The sequence below is a fragment of the Numida meleagris genome, chromosome 1, assembly GCF_002078875.1.
Source record: "Numida meleagris isolate 19003 breed g44 Domestic line chromosome 1, NumMel1.0, whole genome shotgun sequence".
NCBI lineage: Eukaryota > Metazoa > Chordata > Aves > Galliformes > Numididae > Numida > Numida meleagris.
This window is the reverse complement of record NC_034409.1, coordinates 58,149,858-58,173,078: the sequence shown is the minus strand read 5'-3', so window position 1 is coordinate 58,173,078 and position 23,221 is coordinate 58,149,858. Positions and strand designations below refer to the sequence as shown.

The following is a 23,221-nucleotide window of genomic DNA, read 5'->3' as shown; positions in this document are numbered from 1 at the left end:
AAAGAGGTTTAAATCAGCAAAGTTTCCACTTGTACTTTACTTATTTTCTATGCCTTGTTAAGTCCCATCTTAGGTTAGAAGAGAAATCTTCTCTTCTAAGATCTCTTTTAACCTAAATAATCTTGTACATTAAGGATTCAAGCTCCCTCCAGCAACTGCAAAATTGTTAACATGTCACAGACAAAATAGGGATCATTTTCTTTGTGATGAACAAGACAAAAACGAATTTAAAAAAACACACATAAATAGGTCAGAAAGATTGGCTTTTTAGCAGTCTGATTCAAATCCCTAGAAGGCAACAGCTTCAGCATAAAGATTAGCACGGTGAACAAGGAAACGATATATTTAATCAGGGTAAAGTACACTCATCGTGCATTCTGGTCATCTCCCTTGCATACTGGGTAGGTAATTAACAGACCTTCCTTAGAAGAGAGGTTCAGAAACTGATCCACTTCATGAGGCTCCAATTTAATCTCTGGAAGAGCTTTCTGGCTCAGTGGTTTCATCTAGAAAAGAGATATTAAGAGCATGAAAACCCAAAGCACACATCTTCAGATCTTAATTGAAGGATACAAGGATGAATACTCCATAAACAGAGAGATTTCCCTCTCCTACTCTGCTACAGGCAAAGCTTTAACTGCTTCACACAGCTCTGCTAAGCCAGGCTACAGAAAATGCTGCCCTGACTGCTCCTGCTGTGGCTTTTTTTTTATTACTATATTTAGTTAAATAAAAGATTACGCCTCAGAGATGACATTTCAGACTGAAAGCTAGCAAGCAACCCACTCAAATTACTTTTCTTAGCAACAGAGCTGCAGCTAGGATCTGCTGGACTACACAGCCAGTTTGAGCAAAGACAGCAAAGCTCCTGGCAGCAGGGCCAACCCATTTGAGACTACTGTCATCCGGGAGCGAGACTGAGATGCCACTCGCTGAGCACTGTGTTATCGAGCCCAAGTTCATTTCACCATGCAGAGGAACTGTAATAGAGATGGCCATGGCTGAGTGATGTTTGGAGGACATCTGACTTGCTTGTTGACAGGGCTGGTTCACCAGGCTGCCAAGCTGCTGCCCAGTCTGGCCAAATTCTACAATCCCAGGCTTGAGGAAGTCAGCCTGGCACTTCAACATGCTCAGTGGGGCCAAACTCTCTCCCAAAAAACAGTGTAACTGATTTGTGCAATGGTAATGAGCCACCAGTTAGTTCTCTTCGTAGTATCACAGCATCCCAAGCTGTGACAGGACCACTTACTGAGGACAGTATATGCAGACTACATGAGAACTATGGGAAAGTAATGTTTTTCAGTTTCCCCAGTTTCTCATTAAAAAAATTCTGTTGCACATATTTCTGATCCCCATCCTAGAGGGAATGTTTATTTTCAACACGGCCTAGCTCCACCCGGTGCAATTGGACCCCAGGGACTGAGAACTGTCACAGTACTTCCTCCACTGAGAGGGAGCCATCAGCTGCTGCCATTCATCCTCCTGAACTCAACCACAGCCAAACTAAGCCCTCATGAATGCCCACTGGATGCTCCAGGCGTGGGCAGAAACTCGTCATAAACTGTTCTTACTTGGCAAGTTGGTATGGAATCAGCAGTACCTCAGAGTATCAGAGCTTAATAGTCCTGGCAAAAGTGACTTAGCAGGCAAAAAGGAAAACTCTTCAGTTATGGAGTCTCATTCTCATTAGGGGAAGACACAGCAGCACTAAAGCAAGTCACTAGGGAAGACTCTTAGCTTGTTACTGACTCTACAGGACAAATGACGCACTTCAGCTGTGCCTGGTTCACTTGAGACTGTTTAAATATTTTTTTAAAGCATCAGCTCCAGGCTTCTGCATTCTCTATCATAAAAGAAAGCTGTGCATCCAACCAGTAAGACATGAAGATGCAGATATGAGTTTTGAAACACAAGTTCTGCAGCAGTAGCGGGATACTAGCAAGCATTAGAAAATGTTAAAGCAGAGACTATGGTGAGAAACCTGAATCGACACCTTTGGCACGGAGGAAGCAGTGTCCTAGCAGAATCTGTATCTAATTGCACAAAGAGGAGAAGAGAAAGTCTGTAAGTACCAGAGCATCAGTATGCAGCTCAGCTTGCTCCCCCTCCAGCGATGTGGCAGTGACAGTGAGACTGACAGAGGGAGTAAGGCCTGATGTCTCGCACAACGCTGGCTCAGTCTTTATTGCTGCTGGAGTCAGTTCTGAACCCAGACACCAGTCCTCATTTTCCAGGTCACCTGCCAGGGAAGGAAATTGGACACCACATGTTTAGGTCAGAGACAGAGAGACTACAAATGAAAATAATGTCAGCCCTCCCCCAGAGAAGGGAAACAAACACAGAAGACATTTCAGTCCATCAACACCACTCTGCCCTTCCTATTCACCTCTCAGTCAATGCAGACAACTGTGCTGTTTCGGGGCTGTAACCTAATCCTAGCCCCAGGATACGCAGAGGAGCAGTGCAGAAAGACACAGAGCACTAATCACTACATACCGCCAAAAGCTGCTAGCACCTAGCAGAACAAGATTAAACAAGTGCTGAGTAGAGCAGCCAGGGAGCCATGTCCTACACACCTAACGCTCATTGACTCCATTTTATTCCTTCTTGTAGAAGTACTGCTTAGCCAGCCTTCTGCTCCTTCTGCAGCCTGCAGTTGTCACATACCTGGAGCGGTGATATTACACTTCTAAGAACAAAGGATTTTTCGCTCCTTCAAATTCAAGATTTTTTCCCCAAGGATTCATCTAGTAAGTATAAAAGAGGACAGTGGCTTTGATGATTTCACATGAGAACAGTGCCACGGTGATCACGCTAATTTCCTCCCCAGAGTGTTTGGGAGACATAGCACAGGATGCAGATTTAGACTGGCAGCAATGAAATGTGCATCACATGTTGGCAGAACTGACTGCAGAGACCAACTTCTGCAAGCTTACTGCCATCTTTCACTGAACAAAGCTAAAGGGTTTGCCTTGCACTGTCAGGGACTGGAAGGAGGTTGGTATGGTAAGTTGCTAGCTTCCCACTTCTATTCTTGGAAGCCACTGTGGAGAGAGATGTTTGGCTTGCTGAAAAGGAATTTCTTCTGCTGGGTCTAAAGTGTGATAGAGGATCAAGAATTCAGAAGGATTCCATCTTTAAAATAATTTCACAAGGCTATTAAAATCTGCGTGAAGAAAAGTAAATGCATTTTTGGCAATTGCAATTCTACCTTTAAAAAAATCTCATTCCTACTGCTAGAGTTCAGTTGTATAAGCCTTTCTTTCCTCTTGCAGGAGACTACCCCCCCACTGCTGCACCGCAGCACAGTCCTCTGCCACAACTCACCAGCAGCTGCAAGAGGCACATCCATAAATCAAGCCGTTGGATTACAAGGACAAACATACGTAAGGGAAAATGGTGTTGATCTCTCTTTGAAAGCTCTCCCTGCTTTCGTATACAATACTTGTTGCATATATGGAATTAAAGCAGCAAGCAAGCATGTACACAAAGAGAAGTACAGATAGGACACAGCAACACGGTTTTGAATTAACCGGATGCAGCATCAACTGGTAGGAGTTTTTCAGGATGCTGTGGCTATGCCACCAACAGTCTGTGAGACTGATACAAGGCCTTTACACATCTTAATGGATTCAGCTGGTGGGATGTCACCAGCTGTAGGCAGGTAACAAAAATAAGAGTGGTCTGAGAGCCTCTGTGTTTGTCTCAGCTAGTATTAAGACCACACAGGCATTTGGCACACAGGCGCTGGGTGGGGGCTGAGCAACTGCAAGAAGGGAGAAGTATGCACATGGCCAGTGCTAGTCATTACTTTGTGGTGGACCTCACCTCCACCACTGGCAAGGAAAGAGGTAATTTGAGAAAAGACACACCAAGGAATTAAAACTGAAAATACGTATCCTGTAATCAGATGCTCTAGAACAGCAAGCCCAGCTCTGCCAAGAAAGGGAACTGTATGGCGAGGGCTAAGCACTGTATTTAAATTGTTTGAAGTGTTTAGTCCCAAAGCTTTCCAGGAAACACAGAACAATGAAAATAGAAGTATTTACAAAAAGAAAAACAAACAAAACAAAAGAACAGATAGTATTAGCACTGTCTAAATATTAACTTGGGAGAGGGGACACTGCTCTCTTTGAACCCTCTCTGCACGTCTCATAAACACAAGAATGTCATTCATAGAATCATAGACTCATAGAATCAGAAGAATTGCAAAAGACCTCTAAGATCACCTAGTTCAACCATCCACCTACCACCAATATTTCCAGACTAAACCATGTCCCTTAGTACAACATCTAAACGTTTCTTGAACACCTCCAGGGACAGCGACTCCACCACCTCCCTGGGCAGCCCATTCCAATTTTGGAGAAGAAATTGTTCCTAACATCCAACCTGAACCTACCCTGGCACAACTTGAGGCTATTACCTCATGCGCTATCACTAGTTACATGGGAGAAGAGGCCGACCGCCATGCCGCAACTTCCTTTCAGGTTGTAGAGAGTGATGAGGTCTCCCCTGAGCCTCCTCTTTTCCAGACTGAACAACCCCAGTTCCCTCAGCCGCTTTGTATAAGACTTCTGCTCCAGACCCTGCCCAGCTTTGTTGCCTTCTCTGGACAGACTCCAGGGCCTCAATGTCTTTCTTGTAGTGAGAGAATCAAAACTGAACACAGTACTCAAGGTGCGGCCTCACCAGTGCTGAGTACAGAGGGACAATCACCTTCCTGCTTCTGCTGGCAACGCTATTTCTGATACAAGCCAGGATGCCATTCTTGGCCACCTGGGCACACTGCTGGCTCATGTTCAGCCAAGCATCAGCCAACACCCCCCAGGTCCATTTCTTCCAGCCTCTCTGCCCCAAGCCTGTGTCACTGCCTGGAGTTGCTGTGGCCAAAGTACAGGACCTGGCACTTGGTCTTGTTGAACTTCATCCCATTGGCCTCAGCCCAGCTATCCAGCCTGTGCAGATCCCTCTGGAGGGCTTTCCTATCCTCAGGTAGATCGACACTTGCACCCAACTTGATGTCATCTGCAAACTTACTGAGGGTGCACTCAATCCCCTCATCCAGGTCATCAACCAAGATAGTAAATAGGACAGGCCCCAATACCAACCCCTGAGGAACACCACTCATGACCAATCGCCAGCTGGATTTAAAGCCATTCACCTCCACTCCCTGTGCCCAGCTCTCCAGCCAGTTCTTTACCCAGAAAAGAGTGTACCTGTCCAAGCCACAGGCTGCCAGCTTTTCTAGGAGAATACTGTGGGAGACAGTGTCAAAGGCTTTGCTGAAGTCTAGGTGGACTAGACAGCTTTTCCCACATTCACCAGGAGGGTCACTCAATCATAGAAGGAGATCACGTTGGTCACGTAGGACCTCCCTTTCATGAACCCATCAGGCTGATCCTGCCTGATCCCCCAGTTGTTCCACATGTGCTGTGTGATCTCACTCAAGATGATCTATTCCATAACCTTCCATGGCACCAACGTCAGGCTAACAGGCCTGTAGTTCCCCAGATCCTTCTTACAAACCTTCTTGTAGATGGGAGGTCACATTGGAAAAGCTCCAATCCTCTGGACCTCTTCAGCTGACCAGGAATGCTGATAGAAGGTGGAAAGTGGCTTGACTATCACCTCCACCAGCTCCCTCAGCACCCTTAGGTGGAGTAGTAGGTCTCTAACTGTTTCCATCTGAATCATAGGGGGTTTATTCTGCTCCCCATACCAAACTTCCAGCTCAGGGGGTAGAGTACCCCAAAGATGATGGATCTGACTTTTAAAGTGAGATGTAAAGAAGCCATTGAGAACCTCAACCTTTTCCTTATCCTTAGTGCTGTTCTGCTAACAGCAGTCAATGGTCAGTGGGTAAGTGGACCCCACCTTGTTTACTGCATGTGGACCATTCACGTACAACGTCAGAGCGGTAGCTTTACCTGGAAATCCAGAATCCCTTGGAAAATGCAACTTTCAAATGTTTGTTTGGATAACTTTTGCCAAAGCCTTCTCAACAGGGTGCTGTGCAGAGCAACCACTTGTTGCCTCTCTCACCTCTGGTTCAAGCTGCACTGTGGCAGTGCTAGCAGCTGCAAGATACTTTAGACTCCCTTTGGGAGAGAAGGCTACATATAAATGAGAGTTATCAGTGAACCAAGTAATTAGCCCTGAACTTTCTGAGATTTGTATCACCGCACAAGTGGAAGACAAGCCTAGCTGTGGGTGCCCAGGGAAACAGGGCATGGCCTCTAAGGCTATGCTTTGTGATGTTTATCATCTCTAATCCCCGGACTCATCACAAGGATGTTGGCCATCAGCCCATCACTCTTCTCCACTGGGACCTGAGCATGCTGCCCAACCTGACACCCCGCCGTCACCGCTTAGCTCCACACTAACTGCTCCAAGTTATTCCAGGCATTAAAGCTATTCTGACCAGCTCACAGGTTTTCAGAGATAGCAACACGGTGCATTTAACACTGAGATAACTTTGAAGAACAGCATTTATCTGGTCTTTGACATTGCCTTTTAAATATGTTGACAGCTGTCATTCCAGATGACCAGCCCTCTGAAAAGAAGGGATGGAGCAACACACTGGTCAAATCCCACCTTCACATTCCTCTCTTCCTGATTTTCCCAAGCCCCTTTTACACAGTCATTATCACAGCCAGCGTTGTGCAATGAGGCACTTTCTTTTGATGCATTCTCAAGTCATCAGCTATCTCTCCTCTGATCTTCAAGGACACTTCCCTCTCTCCTTTCTCCACTTCCTGAGCACAGTTGGTTGACATTACCTGAAAATCATTATTAGTTTATTCCTATAACAACTCCTAAAAGTTTTTGACTACTCTGCCAAGCCCTGATCTAGCAGAACAATGGGCAAGTCCTTGTCCAAAACTCAAGAAAACTGAAAAAAAAAATAAAACAGTACAAATTTAGGCATATGGGGAAAAACTGAACAAACTACAGAATACTGGTAATAATTAAAGGCATGGGACACCCTTTGAGACGTCATTATTTCTGGTGGAGGGGTCTGAAGAACCATGGCAAAGGTTTCATGGAAGGATGAGAACAAGCACAAAGGTGCATGTGAAATCTTCGAATGAAAGGGCAGTGGAGGCTGGCTCAAGAGACACACCAGAGGAGAAGGGAGGTGTCTTCTCCAAACCTAGTAAGACATGCTGTGGAAACAGTAGATGACTGGGGTCTAGAAATTGAAGGTAAGTACTCATCATTACATCCAACATGATCTAGGAGGCACACATGAACTACTGAAACAGTAACCAAAACAACAGACTGAGAAAATGCCCTTAGTGACTGTATTCTAGATGGACATTGATAAAGCAACGCTGTATTGCAAAGTTGAGACAAAATATACTGCAAATCACTCAGGCATAAGAGAAGAAAGGCTGAACAATAGATTTAGCTAGCTGAATGGCTAGGGAAAGCGGCATCCTAAGGATTGTCACTTTGGTTGTTAAAGATCTCTTCTCATGCCTCAAAATCCTGATGACAAAGTTCACTGCTGAGCAAATGATCCTGGCTGCTAGGATCTGCTTGCCTGCCAATATTTCCTATGAATCTCAGAGCTCTGTCATGCTATGACTTGGTAAGAACCGTTTCAGCATGTCCATGGATACCAAGCATTTTGGCACGTGAAATCTGTCACTTAAGCAGTCCATACTTCACAAAATCTCAGATCCTCTATGCAGTGCACAAGCACTGTTTAATTGTATGCACAGAGTATGTTAACTGATCATTGCAGTTTGCAAACCAGACTGGTATTAAGAAACATCTCTGAAGGTTTATTTCAGTGTACTGTTTTATATTACATAAATCTAAAAATAGCAATGTCTTGATGCGATCAAAAGCTTTCTCTTTAGAATCTGTGCCTTACCCAACACATTGAGCGCACAGCACTCCCTTAACTGAGAATCTCTACCATGTTTTGTTATTCTCATTGCTTCCTGATGCACAGTATCATCTCTCCTTTACCAAATGCAATTCAAATTCAGTTCCCACAGAGCTGGTTAATTCCCTCCTAGGGCACAATCAAAATACTTCACCAACCTGAATTAATTTCCACAGTGGTCCTGAAAATTCAAATGAGCCATGGAGAGATTAAGGCCACAAAGTACCTAGTAATTTAAAATGACCAACTGGAGACAACAGCAATTGGATTTTTCAGGTGATTTAGCACCGCTATTATACTTCACTTAATCAAAACATAGTACGCACTGAGTTCAAGTGCGGCTATGAACATCTAGCACTTCTGCAAGTTAATCCTCAGTTTCAAATCATGCATGCAAAAAATCCAGTTCATCACAGCAACCAAGGGTTTGTGGCACTTGAAGCTATGATCTCCCATGTTCAAGAACAAAATTACATTTCTTTAGAAAGCTTTTATGTGCTGCTTTTGTCATTAGCCTGTCTCACTTTTCCTGTAGAGTCATTTAGCATTTTCCACATTCTTCTAAAACAAACAAACAAAATCCAAAATCAAAACAAGGTAGGAGCCTTACAACACACCAAAGCAAGTTCAGACAATGACACAAAAAACTTTAAGCATGATCCTTCCTTTTCCAGCTGCACTCATCATGTGTCCTGCATGGTCCCAGGTAAAAGACTGGCAACATGTAAGAAAATGCGTATTTAATAAAGCAGGAGAGGAAGCTCAAAATGAGATGTATTTTCCTCTGTGCTGTAAGTATAAGCACTGCACATGGTGCATATTTACAAAAAACTGCCCAAGTAGCAAGCAAACCCCTTCTGTCCTTCAGCTTTTTTTCAAAACCCCTAATACTGTCTCTGCTTCAATCATCTGCTGTTAAGATGAATCACAGAATCATAGAATTGCTCAGGTTGGAAAAGACCTTAAAGATCATTAAGTCCAACCTCAACCTAACCTTCTACCCTAACTCTAACAACCCACCGCTAAATCATGTTCCCGAGCACCACATCCAAACAGTTTCTAAACACATTCAGGGATGGTGACTCAACCACCTCCCTGGGGAGCCTGTTCCAGTGCCTAACAACCCCTTCTGTAAAGAAGTTTTTCCTGATATCCAACCTAAACCTCCCCTGGTGCAACTTGAGGCCATTTCCCCTTGTCCTGTCACCTGTCACCAGTGAGAAGAGACCAACCCCGCTCTCGCTGCAATCACCTTTCAGGTATTTGAAGAGAGCAGTGAGGTCAACAAAAGATGGACAACACTAGACAGATCTATTGCACATACTACAAGTAGACTCTCCCTTTTACCTTTCCTTTCTCCAGATCCCTACTCCCAAAAGGGAAAAGGCTGTTCAATATTTTGCTCAAAGAAAGCTTAAGGCCTTTAAAATCCATTATGAAGACTGAGTCATGCAGAAGTGCTTGGCTTTTGATGCACAATACACCCAAGTTTTCAATTTCTCTACGTGCTGCCCACCACATACATTATGATGGTAGCTTGCAACAAAAATGGAATTCAGAGCTCTTCTAAGCATCACAGCTGTAGCAATAATCAGTACGTGTTATTTAGGCATAAATGAAAAACATATACAACCAAAAAAGGCTGTGTTTGTGCAGCAACCAAAACACCACTCTACAGATTCCTAACTTTGTACTTTCAGCTGCCAATGTTTTCTATGAAGGCTCCTGTAACTGGAGGGGGAAGGAAAACAAAATAAAGCAACCCACATGCTTTGGTATGCTTATCGGGTCCCGTTTCTATGAAAATCAGTCAAAACTCTCCCACAGAGCTCTCAGGTAGCCACCAGTTACTGAAGGAAGAAGCCAGGTTTCTCCCTTCTCTTAAAACAGCAACTTGGAGGCTGTGGTAACTTAGAGGACAGAACTACTTTTGCCTTCAGATTTGTCTAAAAGGCTGTTAAGAATTGTCAAAATATGGCAACATTAATACGTACTACTTATACAGTCATTTAAAAAAATTATATATTGTTTATATCTATATATATGTAAATATATATATTTTTAGACCTAGTCTCTTAACAACACCATGTGCCACCTTCTGGTATACTCATATTTCTCTGTTGAGCTGCAACATTTTAATTCTTTTTCCACAGAATACTATTGGAAAGCAGGGTAGTAAAAATAAGGTCATAAGTGCTTACTTCATCTGTACAGTTTATTTCACAGAAAAAGAGTTTCTAGCTGGCTTTGCTTTCCCTTTTTTTTTTTTAATTTATCTACTTCTATCCAACATCATACTTTGCTTTGCAAAGATGAATTTTTCAATTTCACCCAATATACCAACTCCTTTCCTGAGAAAAAGTAAATCATCTCCAATATTGACTAAATTTCACCCTCTGTGATGGATGTACAGAGAAACAAAGCTAATGAAATAACTAAAATGATCTCGTTTGCTCCCTACTTTCAATTAAGCACTATTCATTGAAGAGTTTAACAGAGCCACTTTTTCCAAGCATAGCCAAGTTGAATCAGTGATTTTCTCTGTATTATTTGGTAAATGAAATTAGAGATGCACTACACATTCCCACCCGCACTCACCCAAGTGGCAAGAATGCAAGTGTTCAGCAAAAAAATGTGATTTTGATCTTCTTCCTGTGGTCAAAAGGAAGCTGGCATCACTAAGCAAACAGCCACATGAAGTACGTACCACTGAACCTAATCTTCAACACATACACACAAAAAAAACATACCACCATTACTACCATATCAGATTGTAATCACGCAGAAAACAGATGCATATGCTGAATGCCTTTTGAAACAAGCCTGCAGATAAGACAAGTGGAAGCACTTGAGGGTTATCCTTACACGTATAAGCAGAACAAAGAGGCTGTGCTTGACTCCTCAAAGTTCACTGTCCAAGCAATAGATAAAATAGCTGGAATGTATTAATGTGAGAAGAGTAGGGCCTAAGCCACTCTGAACCAGGGCTGGAGCCATGCTTGTAGCACAGGCTTGTGTGTGCATTTTGGCCAACGTCCGGCCCTTGTCTGGACCCACCTCAAGGCAGGCTGACTGCTTCCTTGTCCTCCCCGCATCTTGGTTCACATAGCCCCTCAGCAAACACCAAGTCCCTTCACAGCAGATGAAACACTTGGGCCCCACCTCTTCTCAGTGAGGAGAGAGCCCACAGCCACCCCCACCCCTAATAACGACACAGGATCCCTTGAAGCAGCCTCCACAAACACAACACTGTTTGACCAGCAAACACTGGGGTCCTTTTTAAAGCACCAGGAAGGGAAAAAATAAATAAAGGGGAAAAGATAGGGAGCAGTGATACACAATCATCCCAACATATGGCAGAAGCAGCCTTCCCTTTAACAAAGGAGCACCAGCCAAACCTGCTCCTCCCCTCTCTTGCTTATTCTTACGAGAAGAAAAATGTTATTCTTATAGCATCACCCTTAACATATGTGGGAGTGAGATGCTGAAACAGGGGTGGCAAGCACTCCAGTGCCAGTCACCAAATTGCTGTTCAACAAAGGAGCTTTCATTGCTCTGCAGATTTGCTCATGCCTTATAAGAAACTATTCTGAGAACCAAAACCCACCACAAAAGAAGTGGAATTTAGGCCTCCAACCTTATCTAGGCTCTCCTCTCTCTTTTCCAAGCAAAGAACTCTTTGCTCTGAGATCAGCTTTTACCGCATCAGTCTGTTCCTCTTGCCACTATGTCAGTTGATCATCTCCCTGTACTCAGCACTGTCAGGCTGCATCTCGAGTGCTGTGTTCAGTTTTGGGCCTCTCACTACAAGAAAGGCATTGAGGTACTGGAGCATGTCCAGAGAAGGGCAGTGAAGCTGTGAGGTGTCTGGAGCACAAGTCCTATGGGGAGTGGCTGAGGGAGCTGGGTTGTTCAGTCTGGAGAAGAGGAGGCTCAGGGGTGACCTCATTGCTCTCTACAACGACCTGAACGGAGGTTGTGGAGAGATGGGGTTTGGCTTCTTCTCTCAGGTAACAGTGATAGAATGAGAGGGAATGGCCTCAAATTGCACCAGGAGAGGTTCAGGTTGGATATTAGGAAACATTTCTTCTCAGAAAGAGTGGTGATGCACTGGCACAGGCTGCCCAGGGAGGTGGTGGCGTTCAAGAACTGTGTGGATGTGGCACTGAGGGACATGGTCAGTGGGCACGGTGGGGATGGGCTCATGGTTGGACTAGATGATCTTAGAGTTCTTTTCCAACCTTAATGATTCTGTGATTCTATGAAATATTTTTTTTTTTTTTTTTGCCCTATAAAAGACTCTGGTGTCTTTTTTGAAAATTATTCATAAAAGTACTTTCAATTAAAACAGTATTCTCTCAGCCTTCTAAATTTTTCTCTCCACATGGATGCTCTGAAGGCATATCCATCCACATGAAGGCAGCAATCAGGCCTTGAGGCACATGAAAAGTACTTAATGGTCCCAGTAAACCACTAAGTGAACATGAACTCCCAGTGAAATTGTACAGCTAATGAGATCACTGGTTCCAGAAACAGCAGGACTGGAAGTGGGAGGAGTATTCCCTTAATATTCGTAATTTGTGAAAGTGTCTCCTGTGGTTACTTTATGGAGAGTTTTGAAAAGGAACTGCAAACATTCCTTTGTTTAGAAAGGAAATGCAAGAATGGTTCAATGTCCAGAAGATAGCCAAATAGGATAGCACAAAAGTGCTGTTCGTTTAAACTGTATCCAAGCAGAACTCAAGAGAGAACTTAATCACAGCCTGCAAACACCTTGGGAAAGAGGTTTCTGAGAACAGATGGTTCTCTGCTCCAGCAGGAAAAAAGGCCATAAAGAGACCTGACATGTGGAACTGGAAGCTAAAGAAGGTCTGACTGCAAGCACAGTTGTACGTTAAAACAGTAAGTATAAGTGATCACCAGAATCCCCACCTCTAAATCAAAACTGACATTTTTCAGATACACCGATGCAGAAGTTTTAGGCTTAACTCAGAGTGAGCTATAGAGATTTTGGACCTCAGACACATTAAAGGTCAGAAATCTTTTCATACTTCAGAACTGCAGATGCTGATAAAGACTGCTACCACATAAAAAACACTCAAATTCAAACCATTGACAAATGCCTTCCTCCCCATAAATAAATAAAAATAAAAAAAATAAAAACCACAAAAAATTGCATTTGCATGTACTCACAAAAATTATCAGTATGGCTTTCACAGCACTTTTTCAAAACACAAGATAATTTCTTTAAAGAAAATGCAACTTGACAAAGCCAGAGCAGAGGAAGTTCGGTGCAATGCAAACAATGGAAATTGATTTGGTACTGAGAGAAAAATAGAAATAGGACAGTAAATATGAATATCACCTATATCTATGTATTAATAAAGCCTATTATACATATAATAAATAGGACATGAGTTATACCTATGTGCACACGTACATATTATGCATGTATATGCATATGCATATAAACTGTATGAAGACCAGTTTGAGCCTTTGAGCCCACAGGTGCCTCTATGCAAAAAGATAGCATATGACTTGGATTACTGCATGCAGACTCTATACATGAAGAAACATTTCCCTGTACAAAGCACTGTCTAGGATAAGGACTAGATTTGTCATTGTGGAGCTATCTGTGCTGGAGAAGCAGAAGCAATTTTGTGGGTTCCCTTCCCTTTCCTAAACCATGTCGGAATATGGACCTGAAGCTTAAAAGGAAACTTAGGTTTTAAAAGTGCATTGAAGAAAAATATAACCTCAGCAGTAATAATAATAATAATAAAAAAATCCCAATAACAATACAGGTTATATTCTGGGGCCAGCCTGAGTTTTGGCGCAAGTAAATATAAAACAGAAACATTCAATTTCTGCAGCAATCACTGTCAAACCTTTAGCCAAGGCAAGCTGCTTAAAATCCAAGAGCAACTTCAAAGCATTCCTGGGAAGGAAGGCGTGAACAGGGGGGCAGGTGAGGACCAAGACAAGCCTCAGAAACAGAGCCCTCGGGGTACTGGGAAAGGAAGGCACCCAGCCACCTGACCACAATTTCAGTAGAAAAGCCATCCAAATGACTAGTTGGCTGTCCATCCTCTCACCCCTGTGAGGCTCACCAAGTAAAAAACAAACACAAAACCCAAGCACGTGGCAACCTTGAGACACTGTCCACGTGCTGCAGTTGATCCCAGAGGATGAAAAGCCCCATGCAGCTGCTGCAGCCCCTACCCTGTAGGTTTTTACCTGCAGACCTCACACATTCAAAACAAGGGGCAGCTGCTATCCCGAGAAGTTTGTGCCTACAACACACAAGGCAAGGGGTGAGAGGGAGGGGATGGACCCTGCACTTGCACCTCAAGTCACACAGGCGGCTAAGCACAGTCCCTGCTGAAACTCCTGGCTCCCCTTGCTGCTAGCTGACTACAGCCTTCCTTTCCAAAGGGCTGCAGAGACAGGAAGGGTGGAGAAACTTGCACCAACTATAATAGAAAGCAAAGATTGTCTTTCCTAACCATTTATTACTGTCAAGCAAACCTGGGCCCTAAAGTCCCTGATGGGACCAAGAAGTCTCCCTTACCTGTCTGCTTTATCTTCAGCCTCCCCTCCCAGCTTCCTGATATCCTCCCAAGAAGTATTTTCCACTTCACAACAACCTGCCTTGCTTCTTCACAGCTACACTGCAGTTGTCTCTTAAAACCCACAGTTCACAAACAGAAAGCAGAAACCTTCTCTGAGAGGGGTGGCAGAATCAGTGCAGCTCCTCAGTACCTGGAACCCAGCCTCCTTTCTCGTGGCAAGACATGGATCCCTGCCCAGGCCAGGATCCTTATTCTCCAGCTCCAAAAAACACAAGCGTACAGTCAGCCAGCTGCACGCAAGCAGCCCAGACCTATAAACCTCTCTCAAGTATCTTTAGCCTTAAAAGTTTATGCAAAATTGAATACAATAATAGATTCTTGGGAAGGAAAAAAAATACATACCAGACATGTTGCATACATCTGCTTTAAAGTGGTTACACTTGTCAGTGCCATAAACTGAAGATTTAGGGACTGATGCTTTCAGAGTGTGCATGACAGAAACAACCTACAAGTGTTCAGAACAGGTCTTCCACATAAAGCTATGGAAATAACCTCAATACAGTGAAACTGGAATAAATAACTAAGGAAAAACGTCCTGATCTTATGAAGGTTCACATTCACTTTCACTTTGCAGTCAACAGGACTTCTCAAAAGAGCTGAACCCAGATCTGACATGCTTGCTGGGCTTTACACTTCTAGCCCTGTTGTTGTTGCTGTTTTTAAACTATTTAGGCAAGATTTCCCAACAGGACCCTGCTCCAGCCACCCCAAGGTGCTGCTCCCACAGGAGCCCCCAGCCTTGGCTGGGCTGTGGATACACACCCACCACTGCTATCTGCAATGCACCCATTGCCATGGAAACAAACTTCATATTTAAAGACTATTTTTAAAGTCAGGCAGGCAAAGACACCCTTTTGGACACCAGATCTATGCAGAACAAGATCAACCCAGCCACCCATTGTCCTCTGTGGGGACATCTTCAATCCAGTTAAGCCCCTTCCCACCTGAAGGTTGGACCAGTATGAGGCTCTGCAGCCACTTGCAGCTCTCAGGTGGCACCCAAGGGCTGAGCAGCAGACTGGCCTCACATAATTAAAATCCACTGAGTTAGAAGAGACACACTGTAAGCCAGCTGGCATCTAAATATACCCAACCACACGGCACTTAAGAAGTTACCTTTGTGGAAAGGAGCTAGCAGCTCCAGGTCATGTTAACAGAACGCCTACTAGAATGACAATTGCAGTAAGGACCATAACTGGTGGCTTTTTCAAGTACATATTACCTAGTCATACAGGCTAAGGAGTCTAGCCCTAGAAAACCTTCTTTCCTCCTGCCATGCTCTTTTCTCCTCCTTGTCTGTCCATAAGCTCCCACTGACAAGAGGGGTTAGTACTGTTGCACTCTCCGGGGAACAAGCCACCAATGCTCACTGCTAGGACAATCACAAAAGGTCTAAAAAGAGAGTTATAAGAGGAAACATCACATTGTCGACTTCAACAACAGCGAGAGCTCAGCAGTCTGCCCAGTGGGGTAGTTATTTGGAAAAGGTGCATTTTTTTGTATATTCTTTATATTAGCCCCTTTGCCAAGGGACCTGGAGCTCACCAGTGTTGCCGAGAGCTCTGTGTACCTCCACCATCTAACAGTGCAGGTGGTCACAATCTTCAGCACTAAGTTCTACAGTACTGCCACCTGCAAAATCTCTCTCTCCCCCTCTCACAGAGTCAAGAGAGGTCATGATAGTGATTCCAGGGTAAAGATTAAATAAAATCCCAAACACCAGGAACAACTCCTCCACCTCCTCCTCCTCTCTTACGAAACACTGCAGAATGAGCAGAAGATGAAATGCTTTCCATTCATATTCTATTTTTAAACTCACTTGTTAATGTTTCTTGGCTTTTTAAAATATCATTTGACCAGAGCTCTACTAATTAGCCAGTAGTCTCAGCAGTACGAATTTCTTAAGGATTTTTCCCCAAAGGAAACTCCCCTCACTTTTAGCCTAGTTTGGAGCTTCTCTCTATTAACTTCTAGGGAAGTTTGCTTTATGAAGTTTCTTGTGCTTGTTCTCCTGCCACAATAAAAGTATCTATCATCTCCTTTGTGCATTAATTTAAAGATATTCACATAAAGCAGTTTGGAAATACAGAAAGGCAAGGCTTTATGTAGATGATGTTTCCAAATGATCTCTAAAAACTTTGTCTCACTTCAGAAAGTCTTCTCTCAGGTTTTATGTATTGTCCTCAGTGAAACGCAGACAAACTTGTGAAATCTCTAACAGGCCACACCTTGTTTTGAGAGAGTGCTTTGGACTACAAAATTGTCAGCGTAAGAAAACTGATGTCTTGGAGGATCTTCATAAACAATTTAGCTTGTTAATGCTTAGATGTAAGTACAAATCTCTCCTTTTTATTGCAAAGTGGTTTAGTACTCTACTGCATTTCACTGTGAAGCTAATGTTGAACACACAAACATTATTAGGAGTGAAGGTCTTCCACAGTGATTACTCCTAAGAGTTGCCAGTTATTCATGGCCTTGCTCCTCTACCAGCACTAGCTTTTGAACTCCCCTTCTTGCTAGTTGGCGTTTACACATCAGAACAAGCAGGTTGGATCCTGTCCTCCCACCATTCCTGCATTTCCCTTTTTCCCCTCCAGATGTTTATAACTGCTGAATTAAACATAGCTGCTAAAAAATGCTGGTGGTGTTCCTCACATCCTCTGCACCGTTTCCCACTTCTTTTCTTAGAAGTAAAAAAAAGGGGGAAACAGGACTTCATAAGACAGATTTAAAGACCAACACACATGAAGTTTCATTCCCATACACATATTTTAAAAACATAAATAAAAGGAGCTGATTTTCATTTTGGTATACTAGAAAGTTCCACTACTGAAAATAACTATAATTTAAAGAGGTTTTCTTGTTTGCTCTTTTTTCAATAAACCTGAAGTGATGTAGGTTGGAAGGGACCTGTAGAGATCAGCTTTCCCAATCTCTTGCTCAAAGCACAGGCAGCTCAAGTAAGGTTGCTCAGGGCCTTTTCTGTCCCAGCTTTGAATACCTCCATAGATGATGACTTCATGGCCTCTGGCACTTGTTCAAGTGTTTGACACGCTCAAGGTGAAAAAGGTTTTCTTAACATCTGAGTGGAATTTCCCTTCTTGCAACTTGTATCATTACTGCTTGTGCTATCGCTGTGCATCTTTGAGAGGAGTCCAGATCTGCCTCCTCTGCATCCATGCATCGGGGGGCTGCAGACTGCAATAAGACCTCCCCTCTTTTCCTGAAATTGAAAAGCCATTGCACCCTTGCCTTACACATCATATTCTTCAGCACCCAAATTTCAGGGTGGTCTTCATTTGACTCATTTGGTTTATCGGTCTCCATTTATCTTCAACAACCAAAGATTCAGATTCTTGGAAACAAGTGTATTGCTGGATATTCTCCCATTTCTTTTGGATGAACACTTAGTTTTAATGCAATACAGTGCAAAGTTAGTAATTTCTGCTGAGAACAGTTTCCCTCTCTATGGACCAATTTCTTGATTCACAATGCCTGCAGACTGAAATAAAACAAATCCCATCCGTAACTTCATTGTAGGTATTTCAATAAGCACAGAAGGTTCACATGCACCTTTAGTGCACCACTACCCCACCAGGAACATTCCATTACTCCATCATTGTGGCAAGCAAACAAGGACAAGTTGATCAACATTGATTCTGAACACAGCAGTGCTACCTTCATTGAAGTTGTCATCAGTTGAGATGTGGGTCAGGGGTGACTGGGGCCGGGAATCCCCGCACAAGGAGTAGCTGTGTTCAGCCTGGATGAGGGGCGCTGGGGATGCCGGAGACAGTTCCACCTCCATCACTTCATTCTTCTCAGACAAGAAAGGATCGTTCAAGAGCTGGCCTAGGACATCTGTTGAGAACTCATCCAGGAACTCTGTGAAGTGCTGCGGAGATAAAAAGGGAAAAAGTCTGTTTCCTTGCTTGTCATGCTAACAACAGGACAGTATTGATCAGTACAACCCCAGTATCTGCAGCAGGCACCCGTGCCAGTCAGCAGCAGGAACTACCAGCCCTGCTCCAGTGAACACAGAAGAGTTTATGATTAACTCACAATGAAAATGGAAAATAGAAGCACAGCAGCCATGTCCTGAAGCAGCCTCCTTTCTTTCCCTAGAGGTACTCCCTACACGCCCTGCAGGATTTATTGTGAGGATGTGCCATGTGTGGAATAGAATACACGGGTGGTCACTGAAGCCAGAGAAGAGAAAGGAAACAACCCAAGCACAGATTGTCTGCCACCACATATGACGATTCTAGTTGCACAGAGCATGCACCACACTCTAGCAAAATGAGTCCTCATGTCCCCAGGCAATGTATTTGCTATACAGTGGAATTCCTGGATAATTTGTACATCTATTTCAGACACAGCATTCCAGCCACATTCAGCCTCAAGGCCCTACAGCTGGAGCTCCTGGCAGCCACTGCTAATTACCGCTTTACCTATTACACTGACAACGCATGATATGGCTGCATGCACTAGGATCACTTTGTGCTTGTTTCTTATTCAAAACACACAGCACAAACCAAATCTCCTGATCTATTTCCTAGAGACCCCAGTGCAGATCCCATTGATATCCAAAGACTCTGCAGCTCTTCTTGTTTTCATTTCAAGTGTCAGAAGACTACAGAAGAAACTGTACTGCAAGAAACCATTCCTCCTTGTTTTACGCACAGAGAATTCTATTTTGGTACAAAAATATTTGTGCAATGAATTGTAACGAGCTTTTCCAAACAATCAGGCATTATCTACCATCTCATATAGGAGTCTTTGTCATATGGGGCCTGGTCCTACGAAAGTCTGTATCTGCTTGATTTGCACTGTTTTCACAGGCAGCATTGATCTTGGCTCTTCGTCTTGCTCTCTCCTGCAGAAACAATCACTGAAATTCAACTTCTGGCTTCCTGTAGGCTAAATTAAGAAACAAATTTGTCCATATTGTATGATTCCACGAGAAAGCAGTGTGCTTACACTCCTCACATGCCCGTTACACCTCAGCAGCACTTGTGGCCTCAAAGCCTGATGCTAGAAAACACGGAGCTCAGGTGGCTCTCACAGAGCCCACCAGGCACCCAAAGAGACACAGCCCCTCTTCCAAATGTTCACCAGTACTAACTGGGACTTCTTTCAAAATTCATAAGCCTTCAGTCAATTCTGACAGGCACTAAGGAAAATATTTACTAAACATAAGGCATTAAGCAGAGGAACACAGTTACTATGCTCAAACAGCAAGCTAGCTAAAATAAAGCCTTTACAAATGGCAAAATGGATTTGTAGTTTCATATTAACTTGCTGTGAACGATAAAACAACTAACCTAACTCTGAAATGACTCAGCAAGGGGGTCATGACCACCTTAGAATACCTTGTTTTAGTTTCAGTACACAAGAACTCACTAGCTCTTGCAATCAGAGCCGCTTGCCATCTGCTAAATGTATAAACTACGCTTCCCTATTAGCACAAGCTAAAACATGATTGCTTCAGTATTTGTACACTGCTTTCAAGACACAGCTGAAAGACAAAATGACCACGGGCTACTTGGCTATTTTTAGTAAATTCACACAAAGATTTCTGCATAATACTGCTTCAATACAGAAGACATTTGTATCAATTGCCATGTAAATAAGCAAATGGAAGAAGTAAAGTTAGATTACTTTTCTTTCCTTTTGAATGGGGAATTTTCCTAAAACCACTTCAGGAAAAGCAGCAAAGGAAATAAACTTTCAACTTCCCAAAACCAGACAGAAAGAGGGCCTCGGGACAGGGAAGGGAGTCCAACATGTTCCTCAGCGTGCGTGCTCTCTGTTTTTCTGCTACGTCTGCAAAGCTGACAAGCAGCAAGCTCCACGGAAGAAATGGACCTGCATTTACAACAGAACATTCTGACAGCAAATATATGCTCTATCTGTTCTTAAAATGGTCCTCTATGGGTTTTCATCTTATTTTTAAAGTCTGCAATGCAACTATGAACACAGAAGTCCTAAAGGAGTGTGACAAGCCAGATCACACAGCTGCTGGACTCCACTAAGAGATGCAGCTTTAGGGGTCTGGACTTCTCAGTGATTAGAGAAAACAATACTGCTTGAGTTGCAGGAATATTTTGTATGTTACACACATCTCTACTGCAGTGAACACATGAAGCTTGCTTTTTTTTTCTCCTTACGAAAACAGTAGTCTCATTGAAAGCAACTCCATTTGATTAGAGGTTTCAAAAAGGCATTTGAGCAGCAGCGACAGCAGAAGCTTTCAGGGAGCATTGAGACATCAACCTCCTCACAATTCCCACCTACACTTAAACTGCTCCTCTCTGCCTTCTCAAGGCACAACCTCCATCACTCCCACTATTTCCGCACACACCGCAGTGGTCAGAGGCCACTTCCAGAGCAGAACATTCACAGAACAGCCCTCCATGCTGATACTGCAGCAATCACCTCTGTGCTCCAGAAGAGGAAAGGGCAAATCAGGGAGGAAGCTGAGAAGACCGCCAGAAACTCAATATCTCCTTGGTTGAAAAAGAAAGGAATTCTTTGTCTGTGGCTTTCAGTTTGGCATCTTTCCCCAGCAGAGTTTATCTTTAAAAAAGGAAAAAAGAGTACTTGCATCAAAAATGTGAGGTTTTGTTGTTGTTGGCGATGGCTTTTTTTTAATAAAATACAGCTCTGTTGCAGTTCCTGGCTACCCCCGTGTTGGTGCTGCACTGGCACAGGCTGCCCAGGGAGGTGGTGGAGTCACCATCCCTGGAGGTGCTCAAGAACCATGTGGATGTGGCACTGAGGGACATGGTCCAGACCTGTCACAGGCATGGGTTGATAGTTGGACTAGATGATCTTATTGGTCTTTACACCTTAACGATTCTATCGTTCTATGATTCTGTACCCTCACACCGCACAGCCAGTGACAGCACTAGTTACAGACATGTTTGTATAAGGAGTGTACTTGAATTAATGAACTGTTCTCTCTACATAGCAAAAAGATGTGTTTTGTCGAGATTTTAAGCTCTGTAAAAAGCCATGGATTTAGGACAGATATAACCTTATCTTTCCCTTCTCCCAGAACACTTTACAGGCAAGCAAAACACCAGGGCTCATGTTTGCAGGGAGAGAGCTGCAGCTCCACGGAGTTTCTCTGCCAAGCTGTTGGGACGTTTGCTCCCACCCATAAGCCAGGTGCTTTAGAGGAACACAAAACACCTACAGATATCATCCCCGTGGTAAGCAAACAGAGGAGGGCTCTCGCATCCGGGCGCACAGTGGATTTTGGATGGCTTTTAGAAAGTCATATTTGGCCACAGCCCAAGTGAGCCGCAGGCTGCAGCTCTCACAGCATCTGACTGTTCCTGCCAGACAAAGCCCCTTTTCTCCAGCTCTGCCTACGGGAAAAGTTTTTTTCTTGTCTGCTCAAATGGACGGCTCTGAAGTGAAATAGAGACTCAGGTTTGGGTCCTTCCATGGGAGTGCAGCCTGAAGTCAGACCGGTGAGTGCCGGTTATCTCAAGGTGCCGTGTTATCAGGACTGAGACTGAAACAGCCAAATTCAGAAAACTGGCTTTCAAAGAGCTCACTGAAAAAGGAATGAAGTCGAGAGCCATAAATGACACTCCACAATTACATTTAAGTGAGCCTGTAAAACACCCGTCACCCACTAGGAGGCCTACACACTTCCTGCAGGGGTACAACCAAAGCCCGCCCTTCAGGAATCCCAGAGCATGTTGGCCTACACGTGCTGTGCCAGAGTGCACCCCAGCCATGAATTTGTCCTCATCTCCAGTTTCCTCTCTCACTGTAAGTTGACGGGCAGAAGAGGGAATCATTTCTTCACTAGCTCTTTTGTAGTTTGCATAATCAAAGGTACATAGGAGATAAAACACAGAAAGAACCATTTCTAGTTAATAGCATCAAACATCAGGAAGAGAGGCTACATAGAGATACCATCTCCTTTTCAAGCAACCAAACACGCATTTCACAGGCATCTGCTTATATGGTATCCAAGGAGGTCTGAATAGAATACACAACTGCTAACACAAGGATTCAAATTTTGGGGCATCCAGGCAAGGTGCCAGTTGTTAGGGATGGCACATACATGCTTTTCACAGGCTCAGCAGGCTCACCTGTAGACTTGGTTGTAATGCAAGAGCCATAAAACGCATCATACACAGTTCTGCTCAAGTGTGCAAGTGCAGCATTTACCCATTAGGAGGAAATTCTTTACTCACAAGGCGGTGAGGCAGTGGTGAGGCAGTCAAGGCCACGATGGATGGGGCCCTGGGCAGCCTGAGCTGCTGGGTGGCAGCCCTGCCCATGGCAGGGGGTTGGAACTGAGTGGGCTTTAAGGTCCCTTCCAACCCAAGCCATTCTGGGATTCTATGATAAGGACCTGGAGCAGAAATCTGCCCTTTGCAGCTAAAGAACCATGCCCAGACACTGCTCACGGAGAACTGCATACGCAGTCCTACCAATGATGATGATGCAGCAGACAAGTCCATGAATTCCTGCACGCTCAAACCCAAGGACACATACTGAAAAGCTCCCTAAGCTTCCAAATGACCAAGAGAACTGTTCTCAGCACTCACTGACACTTGCAGTGTCAGTTCATTGTCACACAGATTCAAGCAAAAACTCAGCAAGTTTTCAGGTACATCACATTCCTCAACTTCTTCCTCTTCTGGCATTTTTTTACATTCAC

The 23,221-nt window shown here is 43.8% G+C and overlaps 1 protein-coding gene across 2 annotated transcripts in view; it reads right to left on the bottom strand.

The window, feature by feature from the left end:
• Positions 1-23,221, bottom strand: part of CREB3L2 (cAMP responsive element binding protein 3 like 2) — a 78,941-nt gene that overhangs the window by 22,333 nt on the left and 33,387 nt on the right. For both annotated transcript variants that reach the window (XM_021388541.1, XM_021388546.1), the window contains exons 2-4: positions 18,211-18,427; positions 2,076-2,242; positions 419-506 (exon numbers count right to left, since the gene is read on the bottom strand). In XM_021388541.1, the coding sequence (XP_021244216.1) occupies positions 419-506; positions 2,076-2,242; positions 18,211-18,427 (472 nt within the window). The remainder of the gene's footprint in view (positions 1-418; positions 507-2,075; positions 2,243-18,210; positions 18,428-23,221) is intronic.